Source organism: Paralichthys olivaceus, chromosome 14 (assembly GCF_024713975.1).
Source record: "Paralichthys olivaceus isolate ysfri-2021 chromosome 14, ASM2471397v2, whole genome shotgun sequence".
Classification (NCBI taxonomy): domain Eukaryota; kingdom Metazoa; phylum Chordata; class Actinopteri; order Pleuronectiformes; family Paralichthyidae; genus Paralichthys; species Paralichthys olivaceus.
In genome coordinates this window covers 23,869,398-23,886,287 of record NC_091106.1, presented here as the reverse complement: position 1 = coordinate 23,886,287, position 16,890 = coordinate 23,869,398, and the positions used below count along the sequence as shown (strand labels likewise).

General features: G+C 47.5%; 1 protein-coding gene across 5 annotated transcripts; it reads left to right on the top strand.

The window, feature by feature from the left end:
• Window positions 1-1,013: 1,013 nt before the first annotated feature.
• On the top strand, window positions 1,014-14,902 carry mmrn2a (multimerin 2a). 5 transcript variants are annotated; one of them, XM_069538597.1, is made up of 11 exons: window positions 1,015-1,178; window positions 4,962-5,084; window positions 5,360-5,466; window positions 6,541-6,618; window positions 8,574-8,870; window positions 11,027-11,424; window positions 11,517-11,714; window positions 11,837-12,301; window positions 12,477-12,840; window positions 13,332-13,868; window positions 14,053-14,902. In XM_069538597.1, the coding sequence occupies exons 1-11, from the start codon at window positions 1,033-1,035 to the stop codon at window positions 14,451-14,453; spliced, it is 3,114 nt and encodes a 1,037-aa protein (XP_069394698.1). In that variant the 5' UTR covers window positions 1,015-1,032; the 3' UTR covers window positions 14,454-14,902. The 5 variants fall into 5 exon arrangements, with proteins under 5 accessions (XP_069394702.1, XP_069394698.1, XP_069394700.1 ...); XM_069538600.1 differs by lacking the exon at window positions 1,015-1,178 and adding an exon at window positions 4,266-4,389; XM_069538599.1 differs by lacking the exon at window positions 4,962-5,084.
• Window positions 14,903-16,890: the final 1,988 nt, after the last annotated feature.

Genomic DNA, 16,890 nt, shown 5'->3' with positions numbered 1-16,890 from the left:
GACCCCCCCCCACCCCCCGGTGGAAAAGCCCCTCGCTCTGTCGGCCCGGACAGGAACCATCAGACCCCCCCCCCACCTCAGGCTTCACTTTAACCTGCTGCTGCAGATCATTTTAAAAGGTTTTAAAGTGAAGCTTCATTTCACTCAAACCACAGAACAAATAAACAAAGAGCAGAAATCAAAGTGGAGAGATCGGAGGATGGAGGCGTGTTAGAAAAGTCCTGAGTGGACGTGTTGACGAGGTTTCTAACACGTGACGGACGTGAAAGTGGAAGAGTCCAAATACCTCAGGACGAAGAAGAGGAAGACGAGGAGATTCCAGATGTTCTGGTGATGAGGGCCGACGCTGTCCTCGTCCTCCAGGTCTCAAACATTAGTGTCTTCCAAGTACAGGACCACACACACACACACAGAAAGGGCTTCCTGTCGTCTTATCACTTCTCCAGGAACTAGATGACGACAGACAGAGAGAGAAAAGAAGGAGTGAAGAGGAGGAGAAGAACAAACCACACAAGCTGGACGTGGTTTGTTCTTTTAGTCTCCGAGCTTCAGCTCATTCGATTAAAGATGAATCAGTACAGAAAGAATTCACTGTGAAGGAGCTAACGAGACAAACTGCATCTGTCTGTCCTTGTGATGTCTCAAGAGCAAATGTCTTCCAATGTGATTCAATCGTTCACTTTGACTCGAGGATGAACTCATAAGACTTTGGTCGAAGGTCGAGGTCGGAGGTCGAAGGTCGAGGTCCCAGTGGCCTCACTAAACATTTTGAGTGTGAAAACAATGTCTCAGATATTCTCACTGCTTTTACTCTCAGAGGACGTTTTAACTTGTTCGTCCAAATCTGATCAGATCAACAAGATGAGAGGAGAAAAGGTCGAGTAGAGATGTAAACACACACACACACACACACACACACACACACACACACACACACACACTCACACACAGGAAACAGGGGGTGTGTCCTCCCTCTCTGTTTATAAGCAGCTGGTGGTCTGCAGCCTCCTCAGTGTGGTGGTTGGAGCAGACATGACAGCGGTGGGGGAGCTGCTGCTGGTGCTGGGTTTACTGGCGAGCGTTCACTGTGAGTTGAGGTCACGAGACCCTGATGTGGAGGAGGAGGAGGAGCTGGGAGGAGGAGTGGGAGAGAGGGGGAACCTTCCACCCCGAAATGGGTGAGTCCAGATACATCCGATAATCTGTTCATTATCCAGGTTCATTTAAAATCTTCCGTTCTTTCAACATTAACAATTAAATAGTTTGTGATGTTGAAACATTTTCCTGTTTCGTGTCATCACGTCAGACTTCAGGAAACTGATGTTATCTGATATCGTATCAATCAATTCATCTGTGAACCAAGAGTCTGCTGATTGTAGAGACGAGAAAATGATCAGTGACCATTAGATTCATCATCGTAAAGTTCTGTTGTGTAAAACAAATGAACATAAATGTGTCTGTATTCTAATGACCAGCAGGGGGCGACTCCACTGGTGGTTTCTATAGAAGTCTATGTGACTGTGTGTGTGTGTGTGTGTGTGTGTGTGTGTGTGAACAGCCTGGGTGGTACCAGCCTATTATGTTCAGGCTGGCAGTCAAAACAGTCGCCTGTTTGGTTCTTCTGTGTGCATTAGGCCTGACTGGTGTGTGTGTGTGTGTGTGTGTGTGTGTGTGTGTGTGTGTGTGTGTGAGGACCTTCTGGTGGCTCCTCACGTCCTCTACGAGCTGTCTGAGGGCCACACTCGGTTTTCGGGTGAACGTCGGGTTGAGGTTGAGGTTAAAGTTGAGGTCACAGGTGTCGGCAGATAAACCCGACGAGTCCTTTTCTCCACATGATTAATGGACGAGAAGAAGAAAAACAAAACTGTGACACAAGATTAATTATCATTGATAGAAGCTGAACATCACGTCGTTATTAGATGATGATGTGTGTGTGTGTGTGTGTGTGTGTGTGTGTGTGTGTGTGTGTGTGTGTGTGTGTGTGTGTCCTCTGACCACACCTGCACATAGTTTCCTTTAAAGAACTCCAATCAATTCATCTTCATTACGTTCCGTCAACAGTTTCCTGCTCCGCTCCACTTATCTCCCTCTTTTACTTCTGGAGGAGAAAAGTTCTCTCTTCATGAAACAAGAACTTTGACTGTGTTTGGTTCTCGTGACTTAATGAAGCTCAGCAACGTGAAGATTAACATCAGTGATTCTGAGTTTGGTTCATGTCCCATCTGCTAACACGGAGAAGCTTCTACTGCAGCCAGCCACCAGGGGGCTGATAAAAGATTAACGATGTTAATCTGAATCAATAAATATCGTTATGTCCTTTGGTTGTAGGAAGTTTTGGACGAGTTTCTAAAATCTCACGTCTATAACACGTCTGAAATACATATAAAACATGACTAAAACACGTAAGTTCAGACGTAAGACATGTTTTAGACGTGTTTAGACGTGTTTAGACGTGTTGAGACGTGTCAAAGAGTTTCTGAGACTAAATAAGAGGATTAAATGTCTCGGGGGACATTTTTATCGAGTGCACTCACAGAGGCTCCATCGCTTTGTCCCACATCCACAAGAAATTGCTCGTGTCCTGGTAAAATGATCCTGAGGGCCGTTAACAAAACACCCCCCCCCCCCCCAGCCCCTACCACACACACACACACTCACACACACACACACACACACACACACACACACACACTTGAAACGCTCATGTGCTGCAGGTTCTTCAGGTTCCTCTGTTTTCATCTTTGGACGCTGAATGTTGATTGGATGGGGGGGGTGTATTATATTGGGGGGGGGGCAGAAAGGGTCAGAGGTCAACAGGTAGTGAAGGTGGAGAACGTTACTGTTCGATGAAAGAGAAAAACAATGACTAAAACAACTACTTCCTGTGTTATCACGTCGTTTGTTAACTTTTGTTAATAATCATCTGAAGGAACTGTTAGTGTGTGAGGCTCCATGCTCTTATTTTGAAAAAGAAGAAGACGCTCAGTCAGGAGACAGATTGAGATGAAAGCTGCAGATAACGTGACCCTGAAGGCATCGTCTGCTCACTGAGGACGCAGCAGCTGGAGGACAAAGACAAAGTGATGATTGTGAATCTAGAGAAGATCAGATAAGAACATTTCTGTGGAGCTGTGATGTGATGAGTCACAATCTGAGAACTTTCCTACGAATGTTGACCCTGTTTTCATTTCTCCTTCGAGGGAAAAGCCACAGACTCAAAGTTTCCTCTGATCGGACGCTGCCGCTTCAGAAGAAGCTGATGTCCTCGGTGTCGACTAATAAAGGATTCTTGATCTTGTCTCATCTGAGATCAGAGTTTCTGCTCCGATCGTCTTTATTCAGACTCAAACATCCGTCACGTCTCTTGGACTCGGCAGCAGAAACTCTGCGGACCTCAGCTGGTTTTTTCAACCTCTTCCTGGAAGCAGAAGATTGTCGCTTATAAACAGCTGCACGAGGACGTTTGGTCCAGAGGAGACGAGCTGTTTGGACAAAGTGACGTCTCCTCTCACTCAGGGACAGAAGCAAAGTGACCGGATGTTGATGTCGAGGAAACAAACGGATTCTTCTCTTTAGTCTGAAAACAGAATCCAGAGGTGACACAAAGAGACACACAACAACCACAGAGACACAAAGAGACACAACAACCACAGAGACACAAAGAGACACACAACAACCACAGAGACACAAAGAGACACACAACAACCACAGAGACACAAAGAGACACAACAACCACAGAGACACAATGAGACACACAACAACCACAGAGACACAAAGAGACACAACAACCACAGAGACACAAAGAGACACACAACAACCACAGAGACACAGAGAGACACACAACAACCACAGAGACACAATGAGACACACAACAACCACAGAGACACAAAGAGACACAACAACCACAGAGACACAATGAGACACACACCGGCCACAGAGACACAAAGAGACACACAACAACCACAGAGACACAAAGAGACACAACAACCACAGAGACACAATGGCTTTGCAGCAACACAAACAGAGCTGTGAAGAGACAGAAGAGAAAAAGAAAGTGATGAGGATCTGGAACCTGATCAGACTTTGAGATGATTCATTTATTCTTTAAACTTTTATCTCTTATTAAATAAAGTCAATTCTCTGAGGATTTTCAAATGCATTCTGGGAAATACTGTCAAATCTCAGCTTTGAGGGAACGAGAACATTTCAGCACTGAAGAAATTCCTGAAGTTAAACATCCTGTTCCATCGTGTGTTGATCAGAAGTTCACTTCCTCTGAAGCTGAACGTTCTGCTGCGAGAGAAACGGAGCGAAGAGGACGAGTCTGAAGAGACGAAGCTGAAGATGAAGATTTATTCTGCGATGTTTTTAAACCTGCTGAGACTCGAGGTGTGAGATACGTCACAGTGTGTTCGTGTGTTGAATTCAAAGTGTGTGTATCTGTGTGGGTGGGGTTAGGTTAAGGTTTTGGATCGGCCGTCAACACAGAACTGAGGGTGTGTGTGTGTGTGTGTTTCCTCTCCACAGGAAGTGACATCAGAGGAAATGATGCAGGTTTTTCTGAGTCAGTTTGTAGAAACAATAGAAGCGTCATCATCTCTCAGAATAAAGTTCTGACCACGTCGTCGTCACGTGATCAGAAAAACAGAGAAACATGTTTCTCATGTGACACACGAGGAAACTTTATCCGTTACTGAGCATAGAGAGCGACATCATCATTCTGAGGTCTGATTGGTTAACGAGCGGCGAGTCTGGAGCAACACGAGGTCGTAGTTTGTCTAAAGACGCACAAACACACACACAAGTGATTATGAAACATTACAGTGGAGTCAGCAGACAGGAAGTCAACTAGTAATAAACATTTCTCCAAATGCTGAGCTGTTCCTTCAAGATAACAGCTGCTGGTCCGACGTGTTTGACCTGTGTGTGTTTGTGTGTTTGTGTGTTTGTGTGTTGCACAGGAACTGGTGTGCGTTTGTGCAGAGGCGTGTGGTAACAACGATGGTGGAGTGTGGAGTAGAGAAGTACACCATCAAGTCTCAGAGTCCCTGTCCGAGCGGGATCCCTGACTGTCAGGTGGTCATGTGAGTGTGCAACTACACTGTCTGTGTGTGTGTGTGTGTGTGTGTGTGTGTGTGTGTGTGTGTGTGTGTGTGTGTGTGAGAGAGAGAGAGAAATAAAAGTTAAAACAGTAAAACTAAGACCTGAAGTCTGAATCAGTTCTGATACAAGAACCTCAGAAAGTTTTACTCTGATAAAATCAGACGCCTTTCAAATGTTTGTGTGTGTGTGTGTGTGTGTGTGTGTGTTTGTGTGTGTGTGTGTGTGTGTGTGTGTGTGTGTGTGTGTGTGTGTGCAGGTACAAGCTGTCCAACCGACCTCTCTACAAACAGAAGCAGAAGATCGTCACCTCTCTGCAGTGGCTCTGCTGTCCGGGACACGGTGGACACAACTGTGAAGACACAGGTGCGTCACCATGGTAACAGATCCAGGCACGTCTGCCGTCTTCCGGTTTTCAGTGAAAACCTGCGAAGGACAAATAACACAGATGTGTATAAGTACAGTAACTGAGTACATGTACGTGGTTACTACTTCTACCTCGGAGACACTTCAGACGAACAGGGAACAAATGACTTTGATCACAAATATTTAAAAAAATGCAAATGAGGCTTTATCAAATTAACGAATGTTGAACGACAAGAGTCGTGTTTAAGTCGTGTTTAATTTCCTCATCAAGTTTGAAACTGAGAAAACTACGAAGCTGTTCAGTGACTCAGTGAGTCTCTCTCTGGTTTTCCCCTCGTTCACTCAGCTCTGTTTTCTCTGCTGGAGACTATTTTAAATGTTCACTCGAAAAACAGAGGAGCTTAATTTAGTCCAGATCTTCTGTGTGTGTGTGTGTGTGTGTGTGTGTGTGTGTGTGTGTGTGTGGGAGGGCAGATTCTGCGGGAGGTCGTCCTCTCCTCTTCGCAGTCTTTTCTTTTTCTTTGTTCAGAAATTAAGAATCGTTCAAAGAAAGTTTGAGAAGTTTCCAGATGTTTTCTCACATGGACTCACTCGATGTTTTACTAGAAGCTGCAGGAGAAGATCCAGAAACTGTCCAGAGACACAGACGTTTGTTCTCACATACAGAACCTGCAGAACACGTGAGGAACACGTCAGGAACACGTGAGGAACATGTGAGGAACATGTGAGGATGCAGTTGAGGTCTAGAAGCTTCAGATATCCGTTTGAAGCTTTAACGTCCGGGAGGTTAGAACCCGTCGCTGCAGCTCTCACTCTGCTTCACAGATGATTGTGAATCAATCAGACTCATCTGAGTTGTTGACTTTCCCAGAGAAACCGTGGAGAAGTTTTAGAAATGTTCCGCTCTGCATCATCTGAACCCTCATGAACCCTCATCTTCAGTTCCTCTCCTTCTCTCTTGAATTATTTAGATTTCATTTAGCATGATGCAAAGTGCTCCAGATTTCTCCTCGTGTGTGAAACATGCTCATACAGATAAATAAATTCTCGTCTCGTTGTGTTTTCCTCCGACAGTCCCTCATCCTCTGGATTCTGGAGGCTCGGGTCCGACCGGAGAATCTGAAGCAGAGAGGGTGGAGCTCCGAGCTCCAGGTACGACGCCCCCTCTCTTACAGGTTTCAGGAACTAAACCTAAAGTGAGAGTAGAACCGACAGCTGCAGCTCGTTCCTCGTGTTGTTCTGTGATTGAGACTCAGCGATGATGTCAGACTGACTCTGAGAGGTCGACACCAGATCGTCTGAATCAAACGACGAGTCTGAGGAAACGTTCACTCTGAACGTAAACATCAGGCGTGAGAGGTTCTTCAGGCCGACGCAGCAGAACCGAAACAGGAAGTCAAACTGAAAATACTTTACCCCCCCCCACACACACACACACACACAGTCAGGGCGCTCTGACTCGTCGCCTCTTTAACAAAGTGAGGAAACAGTGCAGAGCGACACTCAACCTTGATAAACCCCCAGCTCAGGTCAGGAGAAGGTTCCACTACCTCCACCTCCTCCTCCACCTCCTCCTCCACCCTCCCGCCTCCCGCCTCCGGGGAAGCGAGCCGCACTGCCCCCCCGAGCCAACTCCCACATCCTCGAACCTGTAAACACACAGTGACTCACACAATGAAGGTGGGGGGGGGACGTTAGCGTGCTGCCGGAGGTTTGTTATCAGACTGTACAGAGGTCAGAGGTCACGGCAGCCTGAGAATAAATGAAACGAGTGTGACCTGATGAAGGAAGAGAGAGAGGCTGAGTGGGTTTGTTTGTTTTAACTTCAGCACAGCACAGGTGGGTGGGGGTAACAGTTCCTGTCCACTGTCACTCAGGTTAACGAACAGCTGGAAAACCATATGTACCTCACTGTGTTGTACCAATAGTACTGCAGGGTACGTGTGGTACTGCAGGGTACGTGTGGTACTGCAGGGTACGTGTGGTACTGCAGGGTACGTGTGGTACTGCAGGGTACGTGTAGTACTGCAGGGTACCTGTGGTACTGCAGGATATGTGTAGTACTGCAGGATATGTGTAGTACTGCAGGATATGTGTAGTACTGCAGGATATGTGTAGTACTGCAGGGTACGTGTAGTACTGCAGGGTACGTGTAGTACTGCAGGGTACGTGTGGCAGAGAAAACTACTGAAACACCACGCCTCTGATTGAACTGACTTCCTGTGCGGCTGAAGTCGATGTGATTAAAACACAATGACAGGAACCTGCTGATCCAGAGGTGAGTCTTCATCTCGTTACAACTTTACAACCTGCAGATGTTTCTGTCTCCGTGTCCACCTCCTGAACACGGAGGAGGACATTACCTAGACAACTGGAGAGATGAGCTCATACGTCCACCAAGACTCAACTGTCCTTTAACTTCAGTCTGCACCAGATCTTTCTCAGAGTTCTGTCCCTGAGTGTTTGTCCTGGACTCTGCAGGACATGAATCTTCTTTCTCCTGAACTCAAAGTTCAACAATGACGCCAGCTGAGAAATCTTAAAATACATCGTCCTCCGCCCACGTCTCACTCTCCACCTGTCTGCCTCACGTCCTGTTGATCTCTCTCTTCCTCAGTTTAATTTTCGAAGCTTTAAGGGTCCATGTTTTTACTATTTATTACAAGTCTGTAGGATTTATCTGGAATGTTTGAGGTATAAACTGTAAATAAAGACGCGTCTCCGCTTCCTCCCGCTGCACAAACATGAAGCCAAAATACCCCAGAGGACACAAACACTGGCATCTGGAGAGTAGAACACCCGACCAGTCAGGAGTCCGCCTGTTTTCATGTCATCAAATAACTGATTCAACTTTGAGTTTTTAGTTTGGTCCATGTGCCGTCTGCTAACATGGAGGAGGAGGGGTTAATGAGCTATACTGCAGACAGCCACCAGGGGGTGATCCAGATGTTTTGTTGTCATGTCGTCCATCTTCCTCAGTATTAATCAGTAACCAGTGGTTGTTGAACCAGAGGTGCACTGAACGCCTCACGGCTAAAAACTCAAGAAACAGTTTTCTGATGATAACAAAGTCGTTTTCTTTCTTCTTCTGTTTAAACGTGTTTCAGACGTGCAGCTCCAGCCGGGCGACCCGAACCGTGAGCAGAACGACCACCAGGCACCTCCCCCCGAACTGTACGACGCCAGCAACGCTACCAACCGACGCAGCGGCATGCAGGCTACCCCGGAGCCAGGCCACGCCCACAAGTCCCATCACACGTCACAGCACGACGCAAATACACACGACCACCGACATAAACATCAAGAACATGGAGAACATGGAGAACATGGAGAACGTGGAGAACATGGAGAACGTGGAGAACAACGACAACATGGAGAACATGGAGAACATCAGCACGTTCATGGTGAGTCCATTACACCATCATTGTGTGTGTGTGTGTGTGTGTGTTGGCGGCATCATGTTGATAATCTTGATGTCTCATTCACATCCTATGGGGAACACACACACACACACACACACACACTCACACACACACACACACACTTCCTCCACAGGAAATCCTCTCTTTCTTTTGTCTCCCATACATTACATTGTGTGTGTGTGTGTGTGTGTGTGTGTGTGTGTGTGTGTGTGTGTGTGCTGACACCATATTATACCTCTTGTGTCACCGGACCCTCATGTGCATTACATCACTTCCTGTGCGGAGCCTCGCTCTGTTTCCCACAGTTCTCTGTTCTCTCTGACCTTCGACCTCACTGACCAGCAGCGTGACATCATCATCATCATCATCATCATCATCATCATCATCATCATCATCATCGTTAAAGGGACGTTCTGTGGTTTAATTAACTTTTTATCTGAGCTGAACGAACTCGTCAGCATCATCTTCACTAGCGGAGAGTGAGGAGCGCTCCCTCCGAGGATCTTATGTTGATATGAGTGTGGCAGGTAAACACACAGAGAGCTGCAGAATCAGTGACATCATCTACAGAACCAAAGAAATATCCTCTTAGTTTTTAGTTTTTATTCCATTCGATGTTTTCTGTGTATTTTAATTTGTCGATTAGTTTTTATCTTCTTTTAGAACTTTATCACTTCATCGTTTCTGAAGTTTCAAAAAAGAAAGGTTTGGTGGTTGAACGTTAAAGTTTCTCTTCAGATGTTGTGAGCAGGTTCTTTTTCTTCTTCTTGTGTGTTAACGTCTCCGTCCCCCCCCCCCGGGCCTCATTAAAGTGTCGTCTCACTTTTTAATTGAGACTTTTACGACAGAACAAACAGAAGCTCGGTTGTGTAACAGACGTTGTTTTGTCCGAAACAGGAAGTGGACTCAGAGCGACTCCGTAAATCAGAGTGACAACCATTAGAACGCTACCAGCTGACAGGGGTGTTTGATTTCACCCCCCCCCCCCGGCAGCTGGAGTCAGAGGTGACCTGGAACTTCCTGTCGCAGCGTGGCCTCACTGTACAGTGACCTCTGACCTCTCAGGGTCCTGCAGCATGTGGGAACAGAGAGTTTGGTTTGTTGTAATGAAAACAGGTTGTGATGAAAGAGGCTGAGATCACTGAGTGTGTGTGTGTGTGTGTGTGTGTGTGTGTGTGTGTTTCCTTTACCTCCGACCTGAGACTGGAACTAAAAGTCTCTGTGAAGTAATTATACTTCAAAAATCTTCCAAAAAATTCCCAAAACTCTCATGATCGTGATGAAGTCACCACACAAACTCAGAATATATATATATATCTGTGTGTATATATATGCATATATATATTTATATATTGATATATTTATATAGCAGCTTCTTTCTCAGGATCCTGAGAAGAAGAATCATGAAATGTAAGAAGTTTGATTCAAACCTCAGGAACAACAGATCAGATCTGAGGACGGGCAGCGTCCTGTGGTCTCGGTGTTTTCCTGGCTCCTCTCTCTCTCAGTCTCTTCTGGAGCAACAGGAACAAACTGTGAAATCTCATCTAATCTCCTGGAAACACTCTCGGCAGGCTCGTCTCCGCGGAGGCCCGCTGTGCGTCAGCAGCATCACTCGTGTTTTCAGAGGCAGAGCGCCCACAGGACGGAAACAGCAGCTGAGACGTTTTCTGTTTCCGACTGTTTTCCAGGCGGAGCGGCTGTGTTTTAAAATCCAGTTTGGACACAGCTCCAATTTAGAACAAGAACAACTCCAGGTCTCCAGAGGGTCATAGCTCATCAGCGCTCCTGTGGCTCTGTGGCTAAAGTTAGTTTGGAGTGTGGGTGTGAGAAGCTCTTTGTGATCAGATCAGTAAAAACTTCCTAAATAACTTCAGTGACCTTTTGCCCTTTTCAAATCTAAATTTAAAGATATTTAGAAACTAGAATCTCCGCTTGTCTCCACCCATCATAGCTGCGACCTTTGACCTCCGAGGTTCTGAAGACATCGCGTTCACAAGAACAGAACGGACTGACGACCCAAAGTACCTCCGGCCACCGGGTGTCACCGTTGCAGAGACATAAAACTTTTATAACGGTTTATATTTATATTTATTTATGTTGAATCTAAAATGATGGTGCCTCCCTCCCTCCCCCAGGCGTCACCGCTGTCCTAACTGCTCCCCAAATGATGGAGCTGGTCATGTTCCATCTGCAGCCGGTCCTTCAGGGCTTCAACCGCTCGCTGGAGCACCTGAGCCGACAGGTGGGGGACCTGGCCCAGGACGTGGCCCAGCTGAAGAGCAGCCAGCAGGGGGCGAAGCTGCAGGCGGGCGTCCTGGAGGAGCCTGAGCACGACGAGGCGGTGGATGAGCGGCTGGAGGCCAAACTGGAGGAGGTGTTTGAGCACATCAGGGACGTTCGGGCGCAGATGCACGGTCAGCGGATGGACCTGGAGAACAGGCTGCACTCCCAGCATGCAATGCTGCACTACAACCTCACCAGCTTCAAGACGGACATCGACATGAAGCTGAAACGCCACCAGAAGACGCTGCAGGTCAGAGGACGCCAGGGACAAATAATAACAACTCGTAATTTTGTAATGGTCATAAATTAGTCTCAGCCGTTGACCTCTGTCTCTGGTCTCAGGTCAGCCTGCAGGCGATGAACACCACGCTGTCGGAGCTGAAGGTCGACCAGGATCAGATCACAGAGACGCCGCCGGACGATCGGCTCCCTCGTTCCTCCCTGCCCCCCCACCAGCTGCCGCCGCAGCCCTCAGGCTCCTCCTCTCTGTGGGACGCCATCGAGCGACTGGACAACATGGTGGTCAACAACACGGTGAAGGTGGGTCTTTTGTGTCAGCTCTGTAAATAGGGATGGACCGAAGGGCCTTGATCGCCCCCTGGTGGCCTGCTGCAGTATAGCTTATAAACTAATGCAACTTCTTGCGTCTTCATCACGTGCAGGTGAGCGGGCTGATGGAGGACGTGGACGTGACCTTGGGGAGCGTCCAGCAGCTGAGGTGGGACTTCACGCAGCTGGAGAAGCTCATCAACCAGACGGCCCGAAACACTCAGATCCTGTTCATGGAGACGGGGCTGGAGGTGGAGGCCGCCAAGGTGGGGGTGCTGGGGCGGGTGGAGGAGCTGGCGTTGAACCTGACGCAGCACAGTAAGCAGCTGCAGGAGGTGGAAGTGGACACGGACTACCTGTTCACCGCCCTCTACCAGAACCACTCAGCCGCGAACTGCGACTGCAAAGGGCTGACGGCCGCCGTGGCTCTGCTGGAGAGGAGCGTCGCCAACGTGACGGCGTTGGCTAACGAGAACAAAATGGCCCTGGACGAGGACAACGCAGGAGAGGTGGAGCAGTGGGGCGGGGCCAGCGACTGGGAGCCGGCAGTGGAAGCAATTCAACATGGCCTCCAACAGGTGGGAAACATAAAACCACCCAATCGCTTTTTACTGAAGACGCAATTAAAAATCTGAAATAAAAATGTATCCCAACGCTCAGCTGTCAGTTTATTAGGAACACTTAGACAGTTTGGAAGCACAGAGTCAAGAAAAGAAACATGCCGACCTTGTCTTCTACTTTAACGTCCTGCAGGTGAAGGAGTCTCTGGTCTCGGAGCAGAACAGGACCAGGACTCTGGACCGCACCCTGACCCGGCTGAGCAGCTCGCTGACGGACGTCCAGGCCGAGGTCGGGGGTCTGCGGGAGCGGGACACGAGGCTGAAGGAGGAGATGCAGCATCTGGCGAGCTCCTTCAACTCTCTGCTCAAAGACACCATTCGACACAATGACGTGCTGGAGTTGCTGCTGGGGGAGGAGGTGTTGGAGTTCCTGGAGTGGCCCTACCAGGACCAGGAGGCCAACTCCATCCCGGCCCTGAAGAAGGAGCTGAGGCACCTGCAGGAGCAGCTGAGCGTTCACAACCTGAGCATCAGGTCGCCGCTCGACAGCCGGACAGGTACGAACCAGCAGGAGGAGCTTCTCACCGGACGTTTGTTCTCCACTCGTTCATTTCTTCTCTCGTTAGATTCACCTCTCACTTGTTTTTCCTGTGGAAGATGATTGATGTAGATTTCACACTCTGCAGGATGCATCCAACTCTTTAGCAGCACCTAGTGGCAGTTGGGAGAAGCTACAACAACTCAACACAAAACTTTATACTGCTTTATTTTTATTTGAGCTACTTTTCATTTAGTATTTATCAGTGATAGAAAGTAGTTGAATGAATCTTTCGTTAATGAATTAAAGTTAATTCTGATGCTTCTGTGTAAACGATTTAAATACATTTGAATCTTTGAAAATACTCGAATTTGAAAATACTACAAAACAAACACGTAATAATTATATTTATTGATGTGTGAGGCAGCGACCACCAACACAAAGTTGAGATTATCTTAATGAGTGTTTACAGAAATAAACTTTCTCCTCTTCTTCTCCTTCTGTTCCCAGGAGGTGGAGAGGAGGTGCCACCTGCTGACCAGCCCTCCTCCTCACACCTTCCTCCTGACCACTGGCTTCCTGGTGACATGAGGAGGAGCGATGCTGGAGAAACATCCAGGGAGCGACAGCTTCTCCTCCACCCTGACGGGAGGCGACCAGTGGACCTGGGAGGAGACGGCAGCGATCTGTGGAACCTGGAGAAAACGGTGGAGGAGCTGGACCTGAAGGTGCAGCAGCTGGAGGAGAAACCCTGCCCCTGCCCCACCGCCCCCACCCCGGGGGAGGTGCAGCCCAGGGGTGAGGCCGCCAAGCTGCAGGCGGAGGTGACGTGGCTGAAGAGAGGCCTGGAGGAGCACCTGAGGGTTTTCAATAACGTGTTCATCAACGCAGACGTGCTGGTGGGATCCGAGGAAACGCTGGACCTCGACAAACTGTCGCAGCTCGTGAAGAACCGAGACGGGAAGAAAGAGAAGAGGAAGAAAGGAGGAGGAAGAAAGGACGGATCAGGAAGAGGAGGAGACCATCGACACAAGAGGGGTTCATCAGGTGAGCAAGGAGTCTTACTCTTTTCTACGAGTCGATAAAAATAGACAAAGACTCTCGGTCTGAAACCCGTATTCTCTCAACTGACCAGCAGAGGGCGACTGGTTACAAAGAGTGTCCACCGTCTACGTCAATAACGTTTTCACTTGAGTCGTGAAGCTGTCGAATGACCCTCCTCTCTGTCCAGGTGTTCCTGTGCTGTTCGACCAATCAGAAGTCTCCCTGATGTTCGTGGCGGGATCTCCGCTACGCCTCTCGGACAGCGTCATCACATTCGATGCGTCTCTGAACCGGGGTCAGTTTCACTCGGACACCGGCACCTTCACGGCTCCGGTGGGCGGGCTCTACCTGTTCATCCTCACCTTGGACCTGAGGCCGGGCCCCGCCCACGTGGTCCTGCGGAGGGCGTCGGGCGGAGCTCCAGCGTCTCTACACCAATGGGTGGTGGCGGAGGCGGGGCCAGCTACAGGTGTGAGCCTCCTGATGCTGAGGGAGGGGGAGGAGGTGAGGCCTGAACTGAGGGGAGGAGCATGGACGGAGTCAGAGGACAATGTGTTCACCGGGTTGCTGCTCCAAAAGACCACCTGAGGGCGCTGTGGTGCGATCAGGTAGCTACTGGAGGACATTGAGAGAAGAACATTGTGTTTGGTGTTTCCTGCGTCACTCTGCCGACGCCGCTCGCTCACTTGTACCAGATCAGCTGCTTCTGTCTGAGGAGGAGAAACACTCGGGCTCACATCACAAACTGCACCAGAGGAGCTCTGCTCTGAAATCTACGTCAGAAAGTTGAGTTGAATTCCCGTCTTTGGAAAAATCTTTGTTTTAAGGAAATTTTTATTTTAACATATTTTACATTAAGAAAATATTTGTTATGTAAAGTCATAAGTTTGTGATGTTTGTAAAGTGCCGCCAATATTATTGTGTAAAAAAACACAGAGCCGTATATATTTATATAAACAGCTGAGCCGGATTTGTGTTTTCACAATGAAAACTCATTCACAGAAAAGACGTGTCACAAAATAAAATGTTCTTATCTACGGACGAGTCTGTGATGTCACGACGCCACAGGAGTCGACTGACATGAACTTAACTGTTGCTTCATCTGACGTCTTCACAAATACAGAGCCACTTTTTTATCAGCGCATTTATTCAGTCGCATTTCGAGAATTTTAAAGCTCTGCAAAGTAAAAAAAAAAAAAGTTTGAGGAAAAGTGAGCTCGTGAAAATCCTCATCATCATCATCATCATCTTCATCATCATCGAGATGCCATGAAGTCTGACGAAAGAAAAAACTGGCGGAAAGAACCAATGAACAAGTGAAAGAATCACATGAGACGAGGAAGATTTCCATTAAACATTTTAATAATCTGTTGATCTACAGTGTAGAAAAATAAGCATCAAAAATATACCCCCCAAAAAATCAACAAAATAAAATCTGGCGAAGCAAAAAAGCCAAAAGAAAAATACTCTGACATAATGAACAAATTAATTTCTCTTCATTTGAATTATCCACAGTTTGTTTTGCATCGATTCAGTTTTCAACTCAGGTCCGGTCCGAAATATGAAATAAAATCTGATTTTATTCTGAAAAGATGCCTTTATTTTGTTCAGTCCCGATTATTACAACTTAAAAATTAAAATATTTTTACCCATTAAAATATTTTTAACACACAACTTTCTGTACTTTAAGTGAAAAATTGAAATTGTTATCTTCAAGTGAAATAACTTAAAATTTTTTGTTTTTACAATTTTCTGGAATTTCGACTTGGGTTCGTTTGTTTAAGCTCAGCCGAGGCACCAGGCGGGTGGGGTCAGCCCCAGGTTTCTTGGCAGTCGAACAGAAGTCTCTCAGTCTGTTGATTAACAGCATCCTTGATTTTCTTTCTTTTTTTTTTAAGGTGTTTGTTCAGAATCTACTGAACCAATTGCACGTGGTCTGAGTAGAGACACAGGAGAAGCTCCTCCCTTAATAACGGGAGAGACGTCGAAACAAATCAGCAACGAGCAAAAGAAGGAAATCTATCTCCAACACTTGTGAAGTGCACTACATTAGAGTTACATGCAGTCGAGTCACTGCACTAAAAACATCTGCATATATCCTCATTACAATAAATGTAAAGCAAAGACGAGCGAGGCTCTCAAGGCTAGAACACGTCTGAAAACATCATGCTAAATATTAGCTGCAACTCGGTCAAAATAAAAGCTTTACTGATTCGTCTAATATTCTCTAACGACAGGAAATCAGCCTCAGGTTACGCACGACGAGGCCGGACACTAGCTCACTTTATAAAATTAGATCAGGTCTATAGCAGAGTATACGCAGGTTATGCAGGTAGAATAGTTTTAGTGAATCTACAAACAACTCAGTCTGACGAGCCTACAAAAATAAATAGAGGAGTACGTCGAGTAAATTCAAATTCAGTCTGAGGAAGGAGCTGCTCTTCTACTTCCTGTCACGTGTCCTTCATTTCCTGTGACGATGTGCTCACCTTCAGATCAAAGACAGTGAATAAAGATGGACGACTTGTCTCCGTGGTGTCGAGGTCCCGTCTCCACGAGTAACCTCAACTACTTGGGCCCATGTCCCCTCTGCTCACATGGAGGAGGCGGGGTTAACGACCTATACTGCAGTCAGCCACCAGGGGGCGATCTAGGCATTTTAGCTTCACTTCCTGGGAGCCGTCATATTTTCCATCTTTATTTAGAGTCAAAGTTCTGAACACGTCGACCTGCTGCTCGGTCACATGATGCTTCGTCTTCTTCAGAAAGTTAAATGTGCTTAAATCCAGCAAACGTTCAGAGACGTGAAGGACTGAGCGTCTGCAGGAGGGACGACCAGGAGGGACGACCAGGAGGGACGACCAGGAGGGACGAGTCGGGACAGACGACCAGGAGGGACGACCAGGAGGGACGACCAGGAGGGACGACCAGGAGAGACGACCAGGAGGGACGACCAGGAGGGATGAGTCGGGACAGACGACCAGGAGAGACGACCAGGAGGGACGACCAGGAGAGACGACCAGGA

Coding starts and splice junctions, on each gene's coding strand:
- mmrn2a (XM_069538597.1), top strand. CDS start 1,033: ATGACAGCGGTGGGGGAGCTGCTGCTGGTGCTGGGTTTACTGGCGAGC. Junction 5,085..5,359: donor CCTGACTGTCAGGTGGTCAT/GTGAGTGTGCAA, acceptor GTGTGTGTGCAG/GTACAAGCTGTCCAACCGAC. Junction 11,425..11,516: donor GCCACCAGAAGACGCTGCAG/GTCAGAGGACGC, acceptor CTCTGGTCTCAG/GTCAGCCTGCAGGCGATGAA.